The 27627-nt window shown below is 48.9% G+C and overlaps 1 protein-coding gene across 3 annotated transcripts in view; it reads left to right on the plus strand.

Annotated features, from left to right (window-relative positions):
- The window catches only part of srgap3 (SLIT-ROBO Rho GTPase activating protein 3), a 254657-nt gene that overhangs the window by 182836 nt on the left and 44194 nt on the right, over positions 1–27627 (plus strand). For all 3 annotated transcript variants that reach the window (XM_067998977.1, XM_067998976.1, XM_067998978.1), the window contains exons 5-9: positions 52–237; positions 6885–7013; positions 11290–11511; positions 24754–24855; positions 26530–26727. In XM_067998977.1, the coding sequence (XP_067855078.1) occupies positions 52–237; positions 6885–7013; positions 11290–11511; positions 24754–24855; positions 26530–26727 (837 nt within the window). The remainder of the gene's footprint in view (positions 1–51; positions 238–6884; positions 7014–11289; positions 11512–24753; positions 24856–26529; positions 26728–27627) is intronic.

Raw genomic sequence — 27627 nt, forward strand, 5'->3', positions numbered from 1 at the left:
GTTGCTGTAGATTGCAAAGGCTATTAAACTGTCTTCTTCTCCCTCTGCCAGGTGATGAAAACATATCACATGTACCATGCAGAGAGCATCAGCGCGGAGAGCAAGCTGAAGGACGCTGAGAAGCAGGAAGAGAAACAGTTCAGCAAATCGGGAGACATCAGCGTGAACCTGCTCCGGCACGAGGACAGACCACAGCGCCGCAGTTCCGTGAGGAAGATAGAGAAGATGAAGGAGAAGGTACGATCGAAGCAGCGGGCACTGCCCACAGCTGAAGGGTTTGGGTGAGACGGACTGCAAGAGTGGAAACACCCCACCCCCCCCCAACCCCAACCCCCTGCTAGAATTGGTGGGTGTGGTGACATGTAAGGGCTTCGCGATATGGTAGTGAATCATGGGCAGTGGGCGGACATTGGTTTGGGCCAGTGCGTGAAGAGGCCTTTAAAAGAAAGAAGGATTCGCATTTCTATAGCGCCTTTCATGACCTCAGGACGTTCCGAAGCGCTTCACAGCCAATAAAGTACTTTTGAAGTGTAGTCACTGTTGTAATGTAGGAAACACGGCAGGCAATTTGAGCACAGCAAGATCCCACAAACAGCAATGTGATAATGACCCAGAGCATCTGTTTTAGTGATATTGGTTGAGGGATAAATATTGGTCAAGTCACAGGGGAGAACTCCCTTGTTCTTCTTTGATTAGTGCCATGGGATTTTTTACGTCCACCTGAGAGGGCTGATGGGGCCTCAGTTTAATGGCTCACCCGAAAGACGGTACCTCTGACAGTGCAGCCCTCCTTCAGTACTGCACTGGGAGTGTTAGCCTGGATTATATGCTCAAGTCTCTGGAGTAGGGCTTGAACCCATGACCTTCTGACTTGGAGGTGGGAGTGCTACCACTGAGCCACGGCTGACGTGGCAAAAAAAATTACTTAAAGTTACGCATTACATCATCTGTAATGTAATAAATACTTGTATTTATACAGCTTCCTTCATATCAAAACCACTCAAAGTACTTTCATCAACTTCTGTTGGGGCAGTTATTGTTCATATTCAGGCAAATGTGGCAGCCATTCTGTGACAGCCCATAAACAGCAGTGAGAGGAACAACCAGTTAATTGGTTGAAGGGAGAGTATTGGCCAGAACCCCGGAGAACTCCCCCTGCTCTTCTTTGAATAGGTTTAATAGGATGGGTTAGTGTTCACCTGAGCAGGCAGACAGGGCCTCCCCTGAACTATGCAGCACTGTGTCAGTGCGAGCAACGGTGTGTCAGCCTGCATCGCGTCAAGTCCTGGATTGGCCCTTGAACCCACCGCCCTCTGACCCTGTGACTTCAGCTGAAGAGGAGAAGAAATTGAGGGCAAGTGGGGGGGTGGGGGCAAATGGTTTTTGAAAAGTTTGTGTATTGTTTTGGGTTCTGTATCTTGATATATAGCATTTCAAGTTCATGGGTTTCCATGAAAACGGGGGTGCTCTGTCTGCGAATGTGTGCCAGTTGAGAGCATTAGACGATGGAGCACAACTGTGTCCCTGACTCATGACAAATGCTGATTTACAGTCACAGTGATGAATGAACCCTGGGAGTGATGTGCAGTCGATTAGTATACTGTCTTTTCAATCGGGGGCCTGGGTTCAAATTGAGCTAAGACCGATGTAACAAAATGGCTCCTCTATCTGACATGGGTCTGGGATAATCTTAACCCAGCTCTCAGTTCATTTAAAACACAAAGCAGCCCAAACATTTGGTATGAATGGTGCATAATTTGCCAGCCTCGCTGTGATGGCTGGTGTGGGAATTGGCAGCATCACACTGCGATAATGGGTGCTAATTTGCGATTACGTTAAAGGCATATTTCCTCTGGTCACAAGCGTTTGTTTCAAACAGTTTTGTCCAATATGTTAGCCACTAGCCATATGTGGCTAATTGGGAATCCAGCTAATTGCATTTCTGATTAGTAAACAAAACCATTTATAATTTTGCTAGGGACAACCTGCACAGGAGGCTAGATTTGTTTTGCTGTCGATCACTGGGGTAAAAGTGGTGGAACAGGTTATCTGCCTGAGATGGTCGGCAATGACCCTTTGCGAATTCTGCGGGGTTGAGCCGCTGACATATTTTTGACAGGCTCGCGGTGGGTGCAGGAAATGGCAGTTGCGGATTTGGAGGCCTGCAGCAGCTTAAAGGGCCAGCAGCCTCTGAGAAAAGGCCCTCGATGAAAGAAAGAAAGAACTTGCATTTATATAGCGCCTTTCACGACCTCAGGACACCCTAAAGTGCTTTACAACCGATCAAGTACTTTGCAAGTGTAATCACTGTTGTACTGTAGGAAACACAGCAGTCAATATGCGCACAGCAAGATCCCACAAACAATGACAAGATAATCTGTTTTGGTAATGTTGATTGAGGGATAAATATTGGCCAGGACACCGGGGAGATTTCCCCTACTCTTCTTCGAAATAGTGCTGCGGAATATTTTACGTCCACCTGAGGGGGCAGACAGGGCCTTGGTTTAACGTCTCATCCGAAAGACAGCACCTCCGACACTGGAGCACTCCCTCAGTACTGCACTGGGAGTGTTGGCCTGGATTATGGGCTCAAGTCTCTGGAGTGGGACTTGAACCCACGACCTTCTGACTCAGAGGTGAGAGTGGTACCACTGACTCACGGCTGACAGGTGACCAACGTACTGTGCAGTAGGCCGCATCTTCGAATGCTGGGCTCGGTTCTGGTCAGCGAGGCACGAGGGAAACACGAGAGCCTTGTGAATGGTGCAGAGACAGAAGATGAGGCTGATGCCTCGTGCCAGAGGGACTGATGTGTGGGAAAAGGTTAAAAATATAAAATTGCACTCTTCAGCCTTGAAAGGAGGCATATGATGGGGGGAGGGGGTTGCTTTATAGAAGTAGGGGGGAAATTTACAGCACAGGACAGGATCACATGCCAAGAATTTGGTCAACGTGCCCCATTTGTTTATTCATTCTCGGGATGTGGGCATCGCTGGCAAGGCCAGCATTTATTGCCCATCTCTAATTGAGAAGGTGGTGGTGTTTCTTCTTGAACCACTACAGTCCATAAGGTAAAGATGCAGGTACTCCTACAGTGGAATTCTTTGTAGTGGTTTGATACAACTGAGTGGCTTGCGAGGGCAGTTAAGAGTCAACTACAGTGGTCACATAGGCCAGACCAGGTAAGGAGGGTAGGTTTTCTTCCCTAAAGGACATGAGTGAACCAGTTGTGTTTTCATGACAATCTGACAGCTTTTTATTTCCAGATTTTTGAAATGGAATCCACATTCTCAAACTGCCATGGTGGGATTTAAACTCATGTTCTCTGAATTACTAGTCCAGTAATATAGCCACTACACTACCATACTATTCAATACAAGGGAATATAGGTACCAGCTGGTAAAGGGCAAATTCAAGCCTAATATCAAGAAGCGCATCGTCATGCAAAGAGTGATTAATTCCCAGGATGGTCTTCTTGGTAGGCTCAAACTTCACTTAAGAGGCAGGAGTTAGGTGCTTTGATTAGGGGACAGCAGGTTTCTATGAAAGGGTGGGGTGAATGGAAATCTGTCATCGATCGCGCCTGCAGGGGATCCTTTGGGCTATTGACAGGTCCGGCAACTCTCCATTAAACTTATGAGGGCATCCTTGGATCCTGGAGAGGGCACAGTTGTACTGAGTCGCCATAGTGACAGGCCATAGTAAGGATCCATCTGCACGGAGTTTGATAGGTCAGTGAAATGTGCTCCATAGGTCAATGATGCAGTTTGCTGGGAGGAACTGTGTTGCCTGTTAACAGTAGGGCAGCGAACTTGGGTTGTGTTCATGTCAAATACCCAAAAACTGCTGTAGGCAAGGGGAATAGTAATAAGAATGAGAAGGAGAATAAAGGGACCATAATCTTAAAAAATTGGAGCTAGGCCAGTTAGGAATGAAATCAGGAAGTCCTTTTCACACAAAGGGTAGTGGAAATCTGGAACTCTGACTCCCAAAAGGCTGTGAATGCTGGGGGTCAATTGAAATTTTCAAAACTGAGTTCGATAGATTTTTGTTAGGTAACAGTATCAAGGGATATGGAGCTAAGACGGGTAAATGGGGTTGAGGTACAGATCAACCATGATTTAATTGAATGGTGGAACAGACTCAAGGGGCTGAATGGCCTCCTGCTGTTCCTATGTGTATCCCACTCATAGTGCTGACCTTAACTCACTCGTAATTTTGACGTTCATGTGTTATCTAAATGATATCCTTCACATGCGCAAAACATACAAGCATACAGAGGCAGGGGAGGCTCAAGGTATCCTTGTGGAGCCCAGTAGAGCATTCCTCCTCCTCCTGGCCCACAGGGAACCTTTAGAAGTTAAGTCACTTACCTGGCCCTCCTGTGGCCAGGTCCTGTCTGCCACCAGCTGTCGCAAGTGGGTTGGAGACTGTGCGGGCCTTAGTCAGATCCATGGTTAAAATGGCATGCGTGTCCTGATGATATCATCAGGATGTGACTTTGCCATTGAAATTAGGCCCCCACTTCACTGGGACAGGTGGCCTTCCTGTGCAAGTTGAATTGATGGGGGGGCAGAAACAGGGCCGAACCCCCTCCACACACCACCATCTTAAACCCCCCCCCACTCACTTCGTTCCCCCCGGAGTTCCAGTCAGCCCTGCTGTGTCATCCTATGGACTGCAACGCCTGCCTTTATAAAGTAAAAACAGTACAAGATATTCGCAACACTGTGCAATCAGGAAAGTAATGCTGCACAGTTTGGAAATCTACCACAAGCCAGGAAGATTTTTTTTTAGTTCTTAACTGTATATGTTGTTGGGCATCCAATGAGCTAAAGGATGTCATGTCTGTTGTATCGGACTTTGAGCTCACAGGTCTGCTGACACTCCAGCGCAGTACTCAAGTGCTGCATTGCCAGAGGTACCGTCCTGTGGATGAGACGGTTAAACCAAGGTCGTGCCTGCCTGTTCCAGTGGTTCAGGTGGAATGTTAAAGAGCACAATTCGGGTAATAGCGGGGAGTTTCCTCGATGTCTTGGCTAACATTCCTTCCTCAACCAATACCAAAATGGCTACTGAATTTACTTACATTACAATAGTCATCACACTTCAGAGTATTCACTATATGTGAAGACATTTTGAGACGTGCTATTTAAATGCAAGTCTTTCTTTTCATATAAGCCCAGTGACAACTCCCAGATGGATCTCTTCCCCAGCCCACAGTCGAGTCATATCCTTGCCCTGGTATGAGGGAGATGCAGGTCCGATCCAATCTTGATAAGCACAGTATTACTTTGCCAGGAGATGCTCATCCTGAATAGGGATTGCTATAAACTGTAGTTGAAATTAGCCAGTTTGGTAATCTACCACAGCTCATTGGTTCGGCCATTCAGGCTCAACAAGACTTATGCAGGGACCCTGCACAAAGCTGAATGCATTCATCCGGCTCCTGCTGTCTCTGGATCAAATTTGGCAGCTGGTTGATTCTGTTTTATGTGTTTGGTATGTTCAAGTTAAAAAAAAACAATAAGGTGGAGGAGCGAGTGACTCAGTTGGTTAACACATGGCCTAACATCGTTGGAACCTGAGTTCAAATAAAGGTCCTACCGCAAATCAGTTTGAGCACATCGCGACCCAATTCCTGGTGGGTGTGGGCCAGATGGGATATAACTTAGGATTCTGAAGAAGACTGTCAGGAAATTTGCAGGGCACAGCCCATTATGTTGAAAGAATTATTAGAGACTAAGGAAGTGAACACAGCACTGATACTTTAAAAAGGGAGATAAATCTGAACCGGCAACTCCAGACTCTTTAGCTTAACATTAATACCAAGTGAAATAACAGAATCTGTTCTGAGCAGTAAACTGTATAGCAATAATTTAATAAGAAGCAGCCTGCAGGGATTTAGGAGAACATCTTGCCTGACAAACCTTCTTGACTTTGAGAATGCGACAAATAAAATAGCTAGTAGAACTCCCTACAATATTTAGACTTTCAGAAAGATTTTGACAAAGTTCCACATGAAAGGCTCTTAATTCAACTAAAAGCTGCAAGAATATCGGGAAGAACTTGAGACTGGATAAGAAGTCAGTCAACCGATAGGAGACAGTATTCGTGAGAAGTGTTATCCCATTAGATACAGTACAACTCCTTCTACACTATCCCATCAAACAGTCTCAGGGCAGGTACAGCACGGGTTAAATACAGAGTAAAGCTCCCTGTACACTGTCCCATCAAACACTCCCAGGGCAGATACAGCAACGGATAGATACAGAGTAAAGCCCCCTCAACACTGTCCAAACAAACACTCCCAGGGCAGGTACAGGAGGGATTAGATACACAGTGAAGCTCTTTCTACGCTGTCCCATCAAATACTCCCAGGGCAGGTACAGCATGGGTTATATACAGAGTAAAGCTACATCTATTCTGCTCCACCAATGCGTCTAAACCACACCCCAAGAATTGTATTCTGTACTCACCAGTATCATTCTTCCATTTCCCACACTAGCCATCCTTTATGACTGAAAACAAAGAGTTCCCTCTATTTTTTTCCACTCACAGCCAGCCCAGCAGTCACCCTGGGTGGGATTCAAACCCACAGCCCAGAGGTGAAAGGACACTGTCTAACCCAATGCATCATTTAGTCCACAAGATCTTGTTTGTGTTTTCGTCAGTACTCTAATTAACAGGAAGAGGTTTGGTCCATTGGAATTCTATATAATGGGAGTGAATAGGAAGAGATGTGGTCCATTGCAATTCTGTACAGTGAATGGGATGAATGGGAAGTGGTTTAGTCTGTTTTTGAATTGAATACGTATTTCTGTACATGAACTATTCAGTAAATATCTTTATAGTGTGTTTCCCTTTTCTATTTCCTTTCTCAGCGTCAAGCCAAGTATTCTGAAAACAAACTGAAGTGCACCAAAGCAAGGAACGACTACCTGCTTAACCTAGCAGCGACGAATGCTGCAGTGGCCAAATACTACATCCACGACGTCTCCGACCTGATTGACGTCAGTATTCTTTGCTTTTCTGGTGAATTTTTTGCTCGTTATGTCAGTGCCGGGGAACGGAACACTTTCCATCAAGTCCTGCCAGGTCAGGGGCAGAGTGGGCAGAATGTCCCATGGCCTTGTGTGGAGCGGGCTGGGGTTGGAAATAAAAGGGATAACGAATGGTCACTGAGCTAAGGTGGGAGAGTTCAGAGAGGTGATGGAAACCTTGGCTGAGAGGATGAGTTTCGAGAAGGCTTTTAAGTGTCAGCCATAGCTCAATGAGCACTCTCGCCTCATGAGTCTGCGTTTTACACTAGCGCCAACAGTTAAAATGACCCCCATTGAGTTTTATTTCATACTTACCATGGTGAGACTGGAACTCACAGCCTCTAGTTTCTGGTTTAGTACCATAACACTACTGCATCTGTAGCCACCATGTTCCATATTACCTTATAGTACAGAATCAAGAAGCTGCGAGTGAGACCCCCCCAAATAGAGGCCAGGCCCCTCCCACAAGAAGCAGAGGACAGAAAGAAGCCAACTGGTGGAGTCTGGTACCGCTCCCCATCCTCTGGGGAACTGCACAAGGCAAGGAAGGGGAAAAAGTTAAGGGGAAGCCTTGCTTTTGTGACAGTAAATGAGGAAAGACCGATGAGCTACCCTTTTTCTGGCTTTGGATTTCCGAGTCTGGTCTTCAAGTGGGAAATTGTAAACAGGTCATTAAAGATCTGTTGCTTTCCAATAGATGTCCATTCACTTTTCTGTGTCTCATTATGTGGGGACATTCATTAGTTATTAAGGTTTTCAATTAATTTTTATCATCAACAAAAAAAAATTCAGATCTCCAGCCAACTACTATCCTGTCCAGCAACGCCTCAAATTTAAAATCCTCATCCTTGTGTTCAAATCCCTCCATGGCCTCGCCCCTCCCTATATCTGTAACCTCTTGCAGCCCTATATCCCTTCAAGATCTCTATGCTCCTCTAACTCCGGCCTCTTGTGCATCCCTGATTTTAATCACTCCAACAATGGCAACTATGCTTTCAGCTGCCTAGGCCCTAAGCTCTGGAATTCCCTCCCTAAACCTCTCTGCCTCTCTCTCCTCCTTTTAAGACACCCCTTAAAATCTACCTCTTTGACAAAGCTTTTCGTCACCTATCCCAATATCTCCTTATGTGTCTCGGTGTCAAATTTTGTCTGATAACGCTCCTGTGAAGCGCCTTGGGTCGTTTTAATAAGTTAAAGGCACTATATAAATGCAAATTGTTGTTGCTGTTACTGTACTTTTCATCAGTAACAAAAGAAAACATCAGACCTCCAGCCATGATTCCACTACTATCCTGCCCCCGTTGGAATTAGAGGAAAGCCTAATCAAGTGGCAAACCCGGCAGGCTGCTCGAACTCTGAAATTATTCAGGCTGTGACACCAAACAGCCCGCAAAACCACCAGGGTACAGTTGAGTGCAGATAAGACCAGCTAATGAGATCAGATCCCTTTTTAGGCCAAACTCGTACTCTTTCTTGTTTTAAAGTTGACTGGATCTCACCGGAGGGTGGAGGGCTGTGCAGTAGACCGTGCAAAGTGACTGTTACATCCTTCGCAACTGGGCCAAAGAAAAAGGGCCGGTGGGACTAAACGTTGGCCGGGTTACCGGACCCAGTCATTGTATCGAGTTGGATTAGGTTCAATGTTCCCCTTCACTCTGTGCTGAACTTGAGGCTTTGTCCTTTCCCAGTTCCTCACTGGCAGTTTGCCCACAGGCTGCCTGCTCTCAGCGGCCTCTCTTTTCCTTACAATAGTCTGCACAAGTTCACTTCCTTGTCCATTTGCTGTGACTGAAAGCCCCAGATGGTTTTCCGCTTTTTTTCCCTCTGTGAATTGTAACCCCCTCCCCCCGCCCCCGTCTCCGACATTTTCAGAAACACAAACCCAGCATTGTGTGACCTATTCCGCTCTGGCTGCCAGGCACTGCTGCGGAACAGACAAGAATATATGTGCCGAACAGGAATACACACACCTATGTTAACAGTGGTTACCGTGGTAACTTGGATTTATATATAAAAACATTACATAGTGAATGACTGCATGCTTGAGGGCTACTTGGAGTTAAACTGCACTGGATAAGTGTGTGGTTGTAGAATGAAGTCAGAACACAATGGTACGGTTTAGCAGGGGGCATCTTTCTGCCTCAGTTCCTCCCCCCCCACCCCCCTCAAACTTGTGCTTATTGAACACTATTGTTTTACTAAAGAAGGAACTTCGCTCTTTGTGTTCCCTCTTCCCCTCAGTAATCTATTTTAGTCAAGATCTCTGCCTTTCTTGTGTGAAGCAGGTTTCATTTATACCTCACTGGATTGGACTGTACAATACAGACGTACAGGATACAAATGTAAATCTAATCGTTGTGAGGATTCTGCGACTTTTTAAAAATTATGTTTTGTTTAAATAATTGGGAAATTGATTCCCGAATCCAGAATATCTGTCCCCCCACTCCTCTCCCACGCCCCCACTCCCCGAATCCAGCCAGGCCTGCTTCCTTGACTCGTGAAAAAGAGTATCCACTGGCAGGGTCCCAAAAACAGGATCAAAGTGACTCATTCATTAGTTTGGGAAAAGTTGGACAGAATTCGTTGGGAGTGAATTGAATAGTGCAACCTGACCACAACAGCTTTCCACATACCTGAGCAGGCTTGTCATCTGCAATTACTTTCAGGGTCCGCATGCATAGATGATTCAAAAATGTATCAGATTTCCCAAGTTGCTTTTCAAAGACAGGTCCCCCATTCCAGGGAGACTACGGATCACCTGGTAGTGCCAGAGGTGATTGTCGGTCTTGTAAACCGACCCTCCCCACCTCCCTTTGCACGGTAACTCGAACTGTTGCAGCGTCGAGGGCAAGGGGCCTGGGGGTTTTTTTCAGCCTAAGCCCTGCAGCAGGAGGTAACAGAAGCTTTTGGGAAGCTCTGAGGAGATGCTGCCTGATGCCCGAGGAGACACAGCAGCCAAACCGCTGAGCATTGCAATAACATCATGGGCAAGCGATGTGTTTCGATGTGTGTTCCCCCACATGCTTGGCACACAACAGGAAGGCTTTCCGAAACTCTTTTGGATAAAGACTATGCTCCCTTTGATAATAACAGAGATGTTTCGCCAAGGACCTTAGAAACAATGGGGTCATTTTGGCTTTGGGCAACCGTGTAGATCAGACCATATCGGATCAGCCGCCCGTTATATATCTCTCCCAAATTTCAGAAATTACGAGAGATGCGTAACGGGTGGCTGATCCGATACTGCCCGTTAAAAAAGTCTAAATTACCCCCAATGAAGATGCTATTAGGTTGATAGGTGGTGAAATTGGCCCCTCCTTCAACCCCCTCTCCCTTCTCCCATGCTACTTGGTGCCTTTGAGGTCGATCTTGACTTTATGTGACAGTAAGTCGACAGCCCATTTTACATTTCTCCCCATTTTTATTTCCAATGAAGTCAACGGAAGAATCAGTGGGAGAGATGTAAAACGAGCTGCCGACTGACTATCACCCATTGTACACTATTGCATAAAGTCAAGATCTACCCCTTTCTCTTTGCCAGTGGAGTTTTGGTGCAAGAGCTTCAAGGGGCAACTCCATGCTGAATTGCAGTGCACAATACGTGAGATAATCTGTCAGTGTTCTGACTTGCCTCGTTCTTCCTCTTGGTTCTTTGTTTTTGGTAAGAGTTCCCGTCGATTGTTATCTACAAATGTGCGTATCAGAGATTAACACCCACCAAGTTTCAAATTCAAATTGATTCCAATAAGACCTTTTTTTGGGATGTATCTCTCATCGCCTGGATTTGGTCCAGTCTGGCTTCAGATGTAGGAGTCTGATGAAAAGTAACCGTACACCGGTACAGAAAACCAGTGCTGAAGCCAGCCATTGCCTACATCCCACCTAAATTTTAAATTTGAGCTAGTGACTTCTTTGTTCATGTCAGCTTGACTCAGTTGATAACACTCTCGCCTCTTGAGTCAGAAATTTGTGGGTTCAAGCCTTACTATGGATTGAGCACATAATCTAGGCTGACACTTCAGTGCAGTACTGAGGGAGCGCTGAACTGTCGGAGGTGCTGTCTTTGAGATGAGATGTTAAACCAAGGCTCTGTCGGCCTGCTCAGGTGGACGTAAAAGATCCCATGGCACTATTCGAAGAAAAATAAGGAGTTTTTCTGGTGTTCTGTGCTTCACTCACCCTACTATTCCATTACTCAAAGATGTCAATCCTCCTTCACTCACCCTGTTCTGTGCTTTCCCCGCAGTGCTCTGATTTGGGATTCCATGCCAGTCTGGCTCGCACTTTCAGGACGTTCCTCTCGGCAGAATATAACCTAGAAACGTCTCGGCACGAGGGACTGGACATCATCGAGAATGCCGTGGACAACCTGGACGCACGGAGTGACAAGCACAAGGTCATGGACATGTACAACCAAATCTTCTGTCCACCCACCAAGTTTGAATTCCAGCCGCACATGGGAGACGAGGTACATTACTATTGGTCAGGTCCAAGTGGTTCAAGTGAGATTGACATACAGGAAGCGTAAAAATCTTTAGTTTGTAGTTCTCCCATTTAATACATTCATTTTCCTTTTGGTTGTTGCAGTCACTGAGAGGGTGGGGAATGGGGCCCACTGCCAGGAGGAAACCTTGGAGGAGTGTGTGATGGTGATACTCCTTGGCGCGCCCTATGTATAGTTTTTTTTCTCCTTCTTTCTTGCTCTTGGGAAGGTGCCTCTTTCTGATACCCCTCTCGAGGACAATAAGATCCCTCCTCTAGTCTGGTGTTGGTCACACCCTATCAGGTGCACCAGATTGGAATCTAATGCTTAACCATTTTAGATCTGTGCTCGATAGAGCTGCCAACCCTCCAGGATTGTCCTGGAGTCTCCAGAAATTAAAGATTAATCTCCTGGACACTGCTGCGATTAAACCCTGGGAGAAAAATCATAGGGATGTCAAAAATATATATTTTTTCATTTTCTTTGAATGCTTGATTATTAGTTCTAAAGATATTGGAGATGGGGGGAGAAAGGCTGTTCGACTGGGCGGGGCAGTTGGAGGCGGGAGGTCATGTGATGAAACCTCCAGGAATACGTCCAACCAGAGTTGACAACCCTAGTGCTCTAGCCCTGCGCCAATGTGACCCGGTACCTCGCTCTTTTTCTCTGCAGCCAAGAACAGTGCTGATAGGTTTCAATCATTTTTATCTCCACAATATCCCCCTTCTGATCAACTTGATAACATGAACTGGGACAATTGGAGTTTTCAAACCTGAGATCGATAGATTTTTGTTAGGTAAGGGTATCAAAGGATATGAATCAAAGACAGGTAAATGGAGTTAAGGTACAGATCAGCCATGATCTAATTGAACGGCGGAGCAGGCTCGAGGGCCTGAATGGCCTACTCCTGTTCCTAGGGACTGTTCCATTAAGAGAAATCAGTTCTACATGAGCGATACTTTTCTCGGAAAGAATCTTTATTCTGCAAAACTGCGACTGCAACTCAGCTGTGGAGATGTGCTTTGCTGTAAGGTCACACTTTACCGCAGGAAGGGTACAACTCACAATTAACCCATGTGATGCCATAGGCGAGTTTATTCACCCAGCTGTGCTTGGGCTGCAGGGGGCGCCAATCAAAATTCTGTGGAGCTGAGACTTGCCAATGAGCTGACTCATTGGTCCCAAACATTGTCTACTTGTCAATATGAATTTTGTGTCAGAGATTCACTCGTTTTATGCGTGGCCATGTCAGTGTACAATATCTGGGCTTTTCATTGGCCATGTAACCCACCTGTGAAGCATTTTTTTTTCAAAAAGCCACTTGCACCTGCAAAATAGAGGAGATTTCTATGTGAGGGGCGGGAACCATTCTAAACGTCAACATAAGAAAACAGGGTTAGAATAAGGCAAAAAGGGTCAAATTAGCAGCAAAACGGGGCAAAACAGGTGACTAGATTGTGTTTAAAATTTTCATGATTAACTGGTCAATTACTGCTGTTTGTGGGATCTTGCTGTGTGCAAAATGGCTGCCACATTTGCCTACATAACAGCTTAAAAGTAATTCACCATATACTAATGTGTCTGAGAGATGTGAGCAGGTGTTATATAAATGCGAGTCTTTCCTCCTCTTACAAGAGAACAAAGACAAAACCATGAAATAATTCATCCTGGAATTTGCTGTTTCCTGTAATCTTTCTGCGAGACTGATTCAGTCCAACAGGTGCAGATGGTTTGATAACACAACCCAGGATTGTTATCATTATATTTGACCCTCGATGCAAGAGTTCATTATTATTTGCTGATTTCCGTTTTATTCGATACAATAATTGGCTTGATATTTTCAAACCAGTGAGATTGAACCAAGAGCTCAATCGCTTCATATCACCCCCCACGCCCAGTTACCACTGACACTCTACTAACCCTACCCCACACACTGGCACTATACTCACCCCCCACACCAGTTACCACTGGCACTCTACTAACCCTACCCCACACACTGGCACTCTACACACCTCCCACACCAGTTACCACTGGCACTCTACTCACCCTTCCCCTCACACTGGCACTCTACTCACCCCCCACACCAGTTACCACTGGCACTCTACTAACCCTACCCCACACACTGGCACTCTACTCACCCCCCACACCAGTTACCACTGGCACTCTACTAACCCTACCCCACACACTGGCACTCTACACACCTCCCACACCAGTTACCACTGGCACTCTACTCACCCTTCCCCTCACACTGGCACTCTACACACCCCCCACACCAGTTACCACTGGCACTCTACTCACCCTACCCCACACACTGGCACTCTACACACCCCCCACACCAGTTACCACTGGCACTCTACTCACCCTACCCCACACACTGGCACTCTACTCACCCCCCACGCCCAGTTACCTCTGGCACTCTACTCACCCTTCCCCACACACTGGCACTCTACTCACCCTTCCCCACACACTGGCACTCTACACACCCCCCACGCCCAGTTACCTCTGGCACTCTACTCACCCTTCCCCACACACTGGCACTCTACACACCCCCCACACCAGTTACCACTGGCACTCTACTCACCCTACCCCACACACTGGCACTCTACACACACCCCCACGCCCAGTTACCTCTGGCACTCTACTCACCCTACCCCACACACTGGCACTCTACTCACCCCCCACGCCCAGTTACCTCTGGCACTCTACTCACCCTACCCCACACACTGGCACTCTACACACCCCCCCACGCCCAGTTACCTCTGGCACTCTACTCACCCTTCCCCACACACTGGCACTCTACACACCCCCCACACCAGTTACCACTGGCACTCTACTCACCCTACCCCACACACTGGCACTCTACACACCCCCCACACCAGTTACCACTGGCACTCTACTCACCCTACCCCACACACTGGCACTCTACTCACCCCCCACGCCCAGTTACCTCTGGCACTCTACTCACCCTTCCCCACACACTGGCACTCTACTCACCCTTCCCCACACACTGGCACTCTACACACCCCCCACGCCCAGTTACCTCTGGCACTCTACTCACCCTTCCCCACACACTGGCACTCTACACACCCCCCACGCCCAGTTACCTCTGGCACTCTACTCACCCTTCCCCACACACTGGCACTCTACACCCCCCCCACACCAGTTACCACTGGCACTCTACTCACCCTACCCCACACACTGGCACTCTACTCACCCCCCATGCCCAGTTACCTCTGGCACTCTACTCACCCTTCCCCACACACTGGCACTCTACTCACCCTTCCCCACACACTGGCACTCTACACACCCCCCACGCCCAGTTACCTCTGGCACTCTACTCACCCCCCACGCCCAGTTACCTCTGGCACTCTACTCACCCTTCCCCACACACTGGCACTCTACTCACCCTTCCCCACACACTGGCACTCTACACACCCCCCACACCAGTTACCACTGGCACTCTACTCACCCTACCCCACACACTGGCACTCTACTCACCCCCCACGCCCAGTTACCTCTGGCACTCTACTCACCCTTCCCCACACACTGGCACTCTACTCACCCTTCCCCACACACTGGCACTCTACACACCCCCCACGCCCAGTTACCTCTGGCACTCTACTCACCCTTCCCCACACACTGGCACTCTACACACCCCCCACACCAGTTACCACTGGCACTCTACTCACCCTACCCCACACACTGGCACTCTACACACCCCCCACACCAGTTACCACTGGCACTCTACTCACCCTACCCCACACACTGGCACTCTACTCACCCCCCACGCCCAGTTACCTCTGGCACTCTACTCACCCTTCCCCACACACTGGCACTCTACTCACCCTTCCCCACACACTGGCACTCTACACACCCCCCACGCCCAGTTACCTCTGGCACTCTACTCACCCTTCCCCACACACTGGCACTCTACACACCCCCCACACCAGTTACCACTGGCACTCTACTCACCCTACCCCACACACTGGCACTCTACACACACCCCCACGCCCAGTTACCTCTGGCACTCTACTCACCCTACCCCACACACTGGCACTCTACTCACCCCCCACGCCCAGTTACCTCTGGCACTCTACTCACCCTTCCCCACACACTGGCACTCTACACACCCCCCCACGCCCAGTTACCTCTGGCACTCTACTCACCCTTCCCCACACACTGGCACTCTACACACCCCCCACACCAGTTACCACTGGCACTCTACTCACCCTACCCCACACACTGGCACTCTACACACCCCCCACACCAGTTACCACTGGCACTCTACTCACCCTACCCCACACACTGGCACTCTACTCACCCCCCACGCCCAGTTACCTCTGGCACTCTACTCACCCTTCCCCACACACTGGCACTCTACTCACCCTTCCCCACACACTGGCACTCTACACACCCCCCACGCCCAGTTACCTCTGGCACTCTACTCACCCTTCCCCACACACTGGCACTCTACACACCCCCCACACTAGTTACCACTGGCACTCTACTCACCCTACCCCACACACTGGCACTCTACACACACCCCCACGCCCAGTTACCTCTGGCACTCTACTCACCCTACCCCACACACTGGCACTCTACTCACCCCCCACGCCCAGTTACCTCTGGCACTCTACTCACCCTACCCCACACACTGGCACTCTACACACCCCCCACGCCCAGTTACCTCTGGCACTCTACTCACCCTTCCCCACACACTGGCACTCTACACCCCCCCCACACCAGTTACCACTGGCACTCTACTCACCCTACCCCACACACTGGCACTCTACTCACCCCCCATGCCCAGTTACCTCTGGCACTCTACTCACCCTTCCCCACACACTGGCACTCTACTCACCCTTCCCCACACACTGGCACTCTACACACCCCCCACGCCCAGTTACCTCTGGCACTCTACTCACCCTTCCCCACACACTGGCACTCTACACACCCCCCACACCAGTTACCACTGGCACTCTACTCACCCTACCCCACACACTGGCACTCTACACACCCCCCACACCAGTTACCTCTGGCACTCTACTCACCCTACCCCACACACTGGCACTCTACTCACCCCCCACGCCCAGTTACCTCTGGCACTCTACTCACCCTACCCCACACACTGGCACTCTACACCCCCCCCACGCCCAGTTACCTCTGGCACTCTACTCACCCTTCCCCACACACTGGCACTCTACACACCCCCCACACCAGTTACCACTGGCACTCTACTCACCCTACCCCACACACTGGCACTCTACACACCCCCCACACCAGTTACCTCTGGCACTCTACTCACCCTACCCCACACACTGGCACTCTACTCACCCCCCACGCCCAGTTACCTCTGGCACTCTACTCACCCTACCCCACACACTGGCACTCTACTCACCCCCCACGCCCAGTTACCTCTGGCACTCTACTCACCGTACCCCACACACTGGCACTCTACACACCCCCCCACGCCCAGTTACCTCTGGCTCTCTACTCACCCTACCCCACACACTGGCACTCTACACACACCCCCACGCCCAGTTACCTCTGGCACTCTACTCACCCTTCCCCTCACACTGGCACTCTACACACCCCCCACACCAGTTACCACTGGCACTCGACTCACCCTACCCCACTCACTGGCACTCTACACACCCCCCACACCAGTTACCTCTGGCACTCTACTCACCCTACCCCACACACTGGCACTCTACTCATCTTCACCCCAGTTTCCACTGACACTTTTTAAAAATTCATTCATGGGATGTGGGCATCGCTGGCGAGGCCAGCATTTATTGCCCATCCCTAATTGCCCTTGAGAAGGTGGTGATGAGCCGCCTTCTTGAACCGCTGCAGTCCGTGTGGTGAAGGTTCTCCCACAGTGCTATTAGGAAGGGAGTTCCAGGATTTTGACCCAACGACAATGAAGGAACGGCGATATATTTCCAAGTTGGGATGGTGTGTGACTTGGAGGGGAACGTGCAGGTGGTGTTGTTCCCATGTACCTGCTGCCCTTGTCCTTCCAGGTGGTAGAGGTCACGGGTTTTGGAGGTGCTGTTGAAGAAGCCTCGGCAAGTTGCTGCAGCACATCCTGTGGATGGTACACACTGCAGCCACTCTGCCACGGTGGTGAAGGGAGTGAATGTTTAGGGTGGTGGATGGGGTGCCAATCAAGCGGGCTGCTTTGTCCTGGATGATGTCGAGCTTCTTGAGTGTTGTTGGAGCTGCACTCATCCACGCAAGTGGAGAATATTCCATCACACTCCTGACTTGTGCCTTGTAGATGGTGAAAAGGCTTTGGGGAGTCAGGAGGTGAGTCACTCGCCGCAGAATACCCAGTCTCTGACCTGCTCTTGTAGCCACAGTATTTATGTGGTTGATCCAGTTAAGTTTCTGGTCAATGGTGACCCCCAGGATGTTGATGGTGAGGGATTCGGCGATGGTAATGTCGTTGAATGTCAAGGGGAGGTGATTAGACTCTCCCTTGTTGGAGATGGTCGTTGCCTGGCACTTGTCTGGTGCGAATGTTACTTGCCACTTATCAGCCCAAGCCTGGATGTTGTCCAGGTCTTGCTGCATGCGGGAACAGACTGCTTCATTATCTGAGGGGTTGCGAATGGAACTGAACACTGTGAACATCCCCATTTCTGACCTTATGATGGAGGGAAGGTTATTGATGAAGCAGCTAAAGATGGTTGGGCCTAGGACACTGCCCTGAGGAACTCCTGCAGCAATGTCCTGGGGCTGAGATGATTGGCCTCCAACAACCATTACCATCTTCCTTTATGCTAGGTATGACTCCAGCCACTGGAGACTTTTCCCCCTGATTCCCATTGACTTCAATTTTACTAAGGCTCCTTGGTGCCACACTTGGTCAAATGCTGCCTTGATGTCGAGGGCAGTCACTATCCCCTCACCTCTAGAATTCAGCTCTTTTGTCCAAGTTTGGACCAAGGCTGTAATGAGGTCTGGAGCCGAGTGGTCCTGGCAGAACTCAAACTGAGCATCAGTCAGCAGGTTATTGGTGAGTAAGTGCTGCTTGACAGCACTATCGACGACACCTTCCATCACTTCGCTGATGATTGAGTGTAGACTGATGGGGCGGTAATTTGCCGGATTGGATTTGTCCTGCTTTTTGTGGACAGGACATACCTGGGCAATTTTCCACATTGTCGGGTAGATGCCAGTGTTGTAGCTGCACTGGAACAGTTTGGCTAGAGGCGCGGCTAGTTCTGGAGCAAAAGACTTCAGCACGACAGCTGGGATGTTGTTGGGGCCCATAGCCTTTGCTGTATCCAGTGCACTCATCTGTTTCTTGATATCACGTGGAGTGAATCGAATTGGCTGAAGACTGGCTTCTGTGATGGTGGGGATATCGGGAGGAGACCGAGATGGATCATCCACTCGGCACTTCTGGCTGCAACTGCTTCAGCCTTGTCTTTTGCACTCATGTGCTGGACTCTGCCATCATTGGGGATGGGGATGTTCATGGAGCCTCCTCCTCCCGTTAGTTGTTTAATTGTCCACCACCATTCACGACTAGATGTGGCAGGACTGCAGAGCTTTGATCTGATCCGTTGGTTATGGAATCGCTTAGCTCTGTCTACAGCATGTTGTTTCTGCTGTTTAGCATGCATGTAGTCCTGTGTTGTACTTCACCAGGTTGGCACATCATTTTTAGGTACGCCTGGTGCTGTTCCTGGCATGCTCTTCTACACTTCTCATTGAACCAAGGTTGATCCACTGGCTTGTTGGTAATGGTAGATTGAGGAATATGCCGGGCCATGAGGTTACAGATTGTGCTGGAATACAATTCTGCTGCTGCTGATGGCCCACAGCGCCTCATGGATGCCCAGTTTTGAGCTGCTAGATCTGTTCTGAATCTATCCCATTTAGCACGGTGGTAGTGCCACACAACCCGATGGATGGTGTCCTCACTGTGAAGACGGGACTTCGTCTCCACAAGGACTGTGCGGTGGTCACTCCTACCAATACTGTCATGGACAGATGCATCTGCGACAGGTAGATTAGTGAGGACGAGGTCAAGTAAGTTTTTCCCTCGTGTGGTTCGCTGACCACGTGCCGCAGGCCCAGTCTGGCAGCTATGTCCTTCAGGACTCGGCCAGCTCGGTCAGTAGTGGTGCTACTGAGCCACTCTTGGTGACTGACTGACTGTATATCACCCTCCTGGCTGTATATCACTGTACCGCCACCTCTGGTGGGTCTGTCATGCCGGTGGGACAGGACATACCCAGGGATGGTAATGGAAGAGTCTAGGATGTTGGCTGAAAGCTATGATTCTGTGAGTACGACTATGTCAGGCTGTTGCTTGACTAGTCTGTGGGACAGCTCTCCCAATTTTACACAAGTCCCCAGATGTTAGTGAGGAGGACTTTACAGGGTCGACTGGGCTTGGTTTGCCTTTGTCACTTCAGGTTGGGTTTTATTCTTATGATGACTTTTTGTAGCAGGATTGTACAACTGAGTGGCTTGCTAGGCCATTTTAGAGAGCAGTTAAGAATTGACCATGTGGGTCTGGAGTCACATATAGGCCAGACCAGGTAAGGACGGCAGGTTTCCTTCCCTAAAGGACATTAGTGAACCAGATGGGTTTTTACGACAATCTGGTAGTTTCATGGCTACCATTACTGATACTAGTTTTTTCTTTTCCAGATTTTATTTAATTGAATTTAAAATTCCCAGCCGTGGCAAGATTTGAACTTATGACTCCGGATTATTGGGCTTCTGGATTACTAGTCCAGTAACATAACCACTATGTTACCGTACCTTTCCCCTCACACTAGCACTCTTCAGCGCCACCATGCAGCCCTCACTGTTGCTCCTGGCTCCAAATTGTTGCTGTTCTCCCAAAGCAGGCAGCAAAAGTAGTAGGTGAAACCCGGGAAAGGCAAAGTTGGGAGCAGAGCGGGGCAACTACAGCTGGGCGGAGCCGGGGGTGGTGTCGGGGTTTGGGGAGGAGGAATCACTGGCCAACCTCTGTGAAGGGATGTTTGAACGCCCGCTGATTTCCATCCACAAACACAGGATGTGGATGGAAATCAGCGGACCCTGCAAATATGCAATTCATCATGCGTGAGCCTAGACCGGTGAGCCTCGGCAGGGCAATCGACTGCAGGGGGCATTACAGTCAAACTCGATCTGTCCTCGCCCGGCATCCATACACATGCACCGTCCAGCAGGGATTGCTGGATAGTGAACAGGAGCTGGGGCCCTGGCTGGGTTTTCCCACACTTCTCGTAACCTGGGGATGAGGCACTGAGCCAATTGTCACACCCCCTACTGCCACATTGACCACTGACTCAGCAGACCAGTGACTGAACCTGGGACGACCCAGTCTCAGTGGTTCAATACCACACCTTTGAAACCTGCCTCTTTGACCACCTGTCCTCATATCTCTTTATGTGGCTCAGTGTCAAATTTTGTCTGATGACGATCTGTGAAGCGCCTTGGGAAGTTTTGCTACAGTAAAGGCACTATCTAGATGCAAGTTGTCGTTGCTGTTAAAAGTAGGTTTTGAATTGCAAAATAAATTCCTAAACTTAGCCCATTTCTCAGATTCTGCTATCGTAATGCTCAAATCCTAACTCTGTAATTAGTAACAGAACAGATTGTTAAAACAGTCTCAGCTGGAATAATTCATGCGTGGTGAAAGCAGGAAGTAGGGGCAGCTGCTGGTTGTGTTTTATGTGCTTAATATACTTTGATTGTTAATATTAAATATTTATAGACTGATTGTCTGACACCTGCATCAGATAGAGTGTGCTTTACGTAGTATACTCACAGCAAGCTGTGCATAGTCTTATAACCCTTGCCTGCAACCTCTCTCACCCCTTGCCGCAATGGTAACTCTTTTGCCTCTGAAACAGAACTTCATCAATTCAAGCCCGAATACAGGACTTAGAATTAAAGAAAAAAAGACTTGCATATCGCACCCATCACGACCTCAGGACGTCCCAAAGGGCTTCACAGCCAATGAAGTATTTTTGAAGCGTAGTTACTGTTGTAATGTAGGGAAACACAGCAGCCAATAGGTGCACAGCAAGATCCCACAAACAGCAATGAGATAATGACCAGATCATCTAATTTGGTGGTGCGGGTTGAGGGATAAATATTACATAGAATCTACAGCACAGAAATTGGCCATTCGGCCCAATTGGTCTATGCCGGTGTTTATACTTCACACGAGTCTCCTCCCACTCTAATTACCTCTTCCCACCCTGTCCCCTTATCCCACTATTCCCTTCTCCCTCAGTTATGCATCAAGACTCCCCTTAAATGCATCAATGCTATCTGCTTCAACCACTCCATGTGGCAGTGAGTTCCATATTCTCACAACTGTTTCTATATAAAGAAATTCCTCCTATATTATTTATTTGATCTGGCTACCTTATATTTATGCTTCCTTGTTCTGGTCTCACCCACAAGCGGAAAGTTTCTCCACATCCACCCTGTTGAACCCCTTCATGATTTTAAAGACATCTATTAGATCGCCTCTTAGTCTTCTCTTTTTCAGAGAGAGGAGCCCCAGCCTGCTCAGTCTTGAGGCAATGTGGCTGACATTTCAGTGCAGTGCTGAGGAAGTGCTGCACCGTTGGAGGTGCTGATCTTCAGAGGCAATGTTAAACCAAGGCCCTGTCTGCCTGTTCAGGCGGATGTAACCGATGTTGAAGAAGGGCAGGGGAATGAGGGAATGGTGTTAGCATGGACTAGGATGAGGGGGAGAGTGAAAATGAACTGAGGGAAGGAGAGTGTCAGAATGAACTGGAGGGGAGGGGGAGTGTGTCAGCATAGACTGGGGGAGAGGGGAGTGTCAGCATAGACTGGGGGAGAGGGGGTGTCAGCATAGACTGGGGGAGATGGGGGTGTCAGCATAGACTGGGGGAGGGGAGGGTGTGTCAGCATAGACTGGGGGAGAGGGGAGTGTCAGCATCGACTGGGGGTGAGGGGAGTGTCAGCATAGACTGGGGGTGAGGGGAGTGTCAGCATCGACTGGGGGAGAGGGGAGAGGGGAGTGTGTCAGCACAGACTAGGGGAGAGGGGAGTGTCAGCATCAACTGGGGGAGAGGGGAGTGTCAGCATCGACTGGGGGTGAGGGGAGTGTCAGCATCGACTGGGGGTGAGGGGAGTCTCAGCATTGACTGGGGGTGAGGGGAGTGTCAGCATAGACTGGGGGTGAGGGGAGTGTCAGCATTGACTGGGGGAGAGTGGAGTGTCAGCATCGACTGGGGAGAGGGGGTGTGTCAGCATAGACCGGGGAGAGGGGAGTGTCGTCTTGGACTGCGGAGAGGGGAATGTTAGCATAGATTGGGAAGAGGGGGGTGTCATCATAGACTGGGGGGAGGAGAGTGCAAAGGGGGAAGAGAGCACTGCTGTGACCTGAGGGGGAGAGAAGAATGCCATCATTAACCATTAGGTTTAACGACAGTGGATAGCACTACAGGAGGCCTCAGTTTCTCCACAAGAAATGAGGGAAAATTGCTGTTTGTGGGACCTTGCTGTGCATAAATTGGCTGCCGCGTTTCCTATATTACAACAGTGGCTACACTTCAAAAGTACTTCATTGGCTGTAAGGTGCTTTGGGACATCCTGAGGTTGAGAAAGGAGCTATAGAAATACAAGTCTTTCTTTTCTTTTTCTTTCTTTTGCCTGGACCAGAATCGGCATCAGGTCCCAGAGATGAAATACAGAACCCAGTAAAAAATGATTCCATAGATAATCTCTGTGAAACAGTTGACCCCCCCCAACTCTTTCTGAAGTATATTTTCCTGGATAGCCCTGCGCAACGATGGCTCATGAGATTCGATTAAATGGCTTGCCTGACATTTATTGGTTTCCACACGCTCTTTACAAATGGCTGTCGCTTAAACGAACTCTTTGAGGCCGGCTTCTCTGATTACATCCCATAATTACTTGACATTCTAGTTGACCGTTGCTTACAGCTGCAGTCATGTTTCCGTGAGAGTGCAGGCCTCTAATTCAGCAGAGCTCCAGGCAGCACTGAGTTATGGGATGTTTTTCCACACCAGTTCCAGAACATTTCATACCCACCTTCACCAGTGAGGAAAGTGCCCCGGGCATCAATGATTTATGTGTGGGTAAGAAGGAAAGATGCTTGTGATGGAGGTTGTAACTTGTGAGAGGTGACTTGATGGAAGATTTTATTTAGCTTTGCATTTTTACCATCTGTTTTACCAACCCCAGGTTTCCCCCCTCCTCTCCTGAAGGGGTGGATCATTGTTAGGGGACCCACTTTACTGATGTTAATCCAGCTCCCTCACACTGTCACTCAGTAATCCCTCCCCCTTAGCACCCTGTGTTACTGACTATATCTCTACTGATGTTAATCCAGCTCCCTCACACTGTCACTCAGTAATCCCTCCCCCTTAGCACCCTGTGTTACTGACTGTATCTCTACTGATGTTAATCCAACTCCCTCACACTGTCACTCAGTAATCCCTCCCCCTTAGCACCCTGTGTTACTGACTGTATCTCTACTGATGTTAATCCAACTCCCTCACACTGTCACTCAGTAATCCCTCCCCCTTAGCACCCTGTGTTACTGACTGTATCTCTACTGATTTTAATCCAACTCCCTCACACTGTCATTCAGTAATCCCTCCCCCTTAGCACCCTGCGTTACTGACTGTATCTCTACTGATGTTAATCCAACTCCCTCACACTGTCACTCAGTAATCCCTCCCCCCAGCACCCTGTTACTGACTGTATCTCTACTGATTTTAATCCAACTCCCTCACACTGTCACTCAGTAATCCCTTCCCTCAGCGCCCTGTTACTGACTATATCGCTGCTGATGTTGATCCAGCTCCCTCACATTGTCACTCAGTAACTCCTCCCCCTCACACCCTGTGTTACTGACTGTATCTCTACTGATGTTAATCCAGCTCCCTCATACTGTCACTCAGTAATCCCTCTCCCCCAGCACCCTGTGTTACTGACTGTATCTCTACTGATGTTAATCCAGCACTCTCACACCATCGAGCTTTAGTATTTCTTGTGTACAGTTGTTCATTCCTCCCCTGTCAAAATAGTTGTATCGTGACATTCTGCTCCCAGTGCCCCATCTGTGAGTTTAGGAAACTCTCCCCAGCATTGACAATAGATAATAAAATGAAGCCTGCACGACTTGGCCTGGGGAGCCTGTGCTAATTTAGGAAATTGACTCTGTCTCTTGTCTTACCGTTTCAGGTCTGTCAGGTGAGCGCTCAGCAACCAGTTCAGACAGAGCTTCTCATGAGGTATCATCAGCTGCAGTCCCGTCTGGCCACACTGAAGATTGAGAATGAAGAGGTGAGCCAAGCCAACCAGAACCAATACTGGTAGTTTGACAAATGGAGGACAGAACTGGGAGACGGACTCACTGGAGGATCAATTAGTTCGAGTCCATTTTCAAACCAGGTGGCGTGCACGCGACACATGCCAGAAGATATTGGTCCTCGGGCCTCATCTTAATATTTCAGGCGAGCTGGCAGGATCTGTCGGGCTTCCAAACCCAGCTTCTCGCTCTGATGCCTTTCAATTTAGGCTAGCTGCCTGACGAAGGAGGTGGGGGGAGGTGGGAGGAGAATGGGAGGGAGGCCGAGCATAGGCCGGCAACAGTCCACAATAACACCAAGAATCTGGAAGGATCACTCCTGCTTCTCCCTTTCTCCACTTTAAGGTAAATGTATTAAAAAAGGCACCTATTAGGTAGCAGCCTCCAGCGGTTCCTTTAAGGTTAGGCCGCGTGTAGACCAAGTAATCCTGAGCGCAGCAGGTCCTAAGGGGTCTAACACCTGTTTTAGGTAGCTACCGGGGACGCCTGAAAAATAACGCAACCCAATATGGGGCCGGATGTCTTTCTGGTGTCCTTGGGGACTGGGACATAGCCCACGAAATTGGTCCTTTGTGCCCCTGTTTTCCGGACAGAAAATGGGCACAACGTAGTCCAATTTCTCCCCTACGATCTCGGATTCTTGGGGGGAGGGGGAGTAGGGGAATTAATCTCAGTGTTACCTATGGGGTAGACAAGTGGAAATGGTGAAATTTTCCAGAAATACTGGGAGATTGTGAATCCATTGCAGGTTTATATATCGGAAACAGATTTCGATTAAAAAAAACTGCAACCATCACTGGGATTATATGAGGCTTGACAGGCCTCCAAGTATTCTCGGGAGATGGGGTGATCTCCCTCAATTCCATCTCGATCGGACAATTAGTGTTAAGATGATTGGAGTGCATCTCAGTTGAACACTGGGAAGAATGCTCATATGTAACAAGTGGGATTGATGTTAGGAACCACTGCTGTTCAAGGTTCCTCAGATCAAACATGAAAGTGGCTTTGATGGTGCAACATAGGACAGCATCTCAGAGACTCTGTGAGGAACAGACTGACATCCACCATCCCTCTCACAGACTCTCTGAGGAACAGACTAACATCCACCGTCTCTCTCAGAAACTCTAGTGAGGAACAGACTGACATCCCCGGGCTTAAGAATCAACCACGTATTTGTGGGACTGGAGTCACGTATAGGCCAGACCGGGTAAGGACGGCAGGTTTCCTTCCCTGAAGGACATTAGTGAACCAGTTGGGTTTTTACGACACTCCGACAGCTTCATGGTCACTTCAAAAAGGAGCTGGATAAACATTTGGTGGGCAATGGGATTGGAGGTTAGAGGGTATCCGTATGGGCAAATGTGACCAAATAATCCTGGGGAGGAAATGGTCTGTGGTGCAGTGACTGAGGAGAAGGGGGAGGGAATGTTTAGGGAGCAGCAGAGCAGGGGTGAATAGTGAAGATAGGGATGGATGAATGTTCGGGAGTTCTCCTTGATTACCTTTGGGAATCGGGGAGAATTAATTGAGGACGTTCCCTCAAACAATTAAATGGGTGGGGTAGATAGAGTCCATGATAAGGTGAAGGAGAGGGCTCAATGGACCTTTTCTTGCTCCTCGTCCTCTTATGTTCATGTGCTTGCCTCCAGGTCAGGAAGACATTGGACGCCACCATGCAAACGCTGCAAGACATGCTAACTGTGGAGGACTTTGATGTATCCGACGCTTTCCATCACAGCCGATCTACCGAATCGGTCAAATCTGTCGCCTCCGAGACCTACATGAGCAAACTTAACATTGCAAAAAGGAGAGCCAACCAACAGGAGACCGAGATATTCTACTTCACAGTAAGACCTCTTCTTGGGGTTAAAAGAAAAATCTGGGCTCTGGGAGTTCGGGATGTGTCATACAGCACGGTCAAACGCTACTGGTTTGACCGTGCTGTACGACACAACCGGTGGCAGCTGTGGCTTGGTTGGTAGAATTCTTGCCTCTGAGTCAGAAGGTTGTGGGCTCAAGCCCCACTCCAGAGACTTGAGCACAAAATCTAGACTGGTACTTCAGTGCAGTACTGAGGAGTGCTGCACTGTCGGAGGTGCTGTATTTCAGATGAGACGTTAAACCGAGGCCCCGTCTACCCTCTCAGGTGGATGTAAAAGATCCCATGGCACTATTCGAAGAAGAGCAGCGGAGTTCTCCCTGGCATCCTGGCCAATATTTATCCCTCGACCAACATCACTGAAACAGATTATCTGGTCATTGCTGTTTGTGAGACCTTGCTGCCATATTTCCTACATTCAACAGTAACTACACTTCAAAAGTACTTAATTGGCTGTAAAGCTCTTAGATGGCACATGACATGCCAGAAACATCCCATGGTGCGTGAGGAGCTTGCTGATCTCAGCACGGGTAACAGCAGGAGAAGCACCTGGGAGAAGGGAGGAAAAGAACTCCTACCTTTGAGTAACTCCTGCTGGCAAGTCCATTTGTGGGTATAAGGTGGTGGCGAGGTACTGGAGGGCTTACAGCACCCATGGGAAGGAGCCCTGACCCGAATCAGCACCTATGGGAAGAGGGGAGAGAACTAGAAGATGGGGCCAAGGAGAAAAATACAGCGGCTCAGTGACGGTTGCCATGGGGGAATCTATTCACTACTCGTGGTCAAACTGTTCATGATTTTGCCACAGATAATGAAACGGGAAATCTTCCCAATGGGTCGGAGGCTCCCCCCCACCCCGCCCCCAACC

The sequence above is a fragment of the Heptranchias perlo genome, chromosome 17 (genome assembly GCF_035084215.1).
Source record: "Heptranchias perlo isolate sHepPer1 chromosome 17, sHepPer1.hap1, whole genome shotgun sequence".
Classification (NCBI taxonomy): Eukaryota; Metazoa; Chordata; class Chondrichthyes; order Hexanchiformes; family Hexanchidae; genus Heptranchias; species Heptranchias perlo.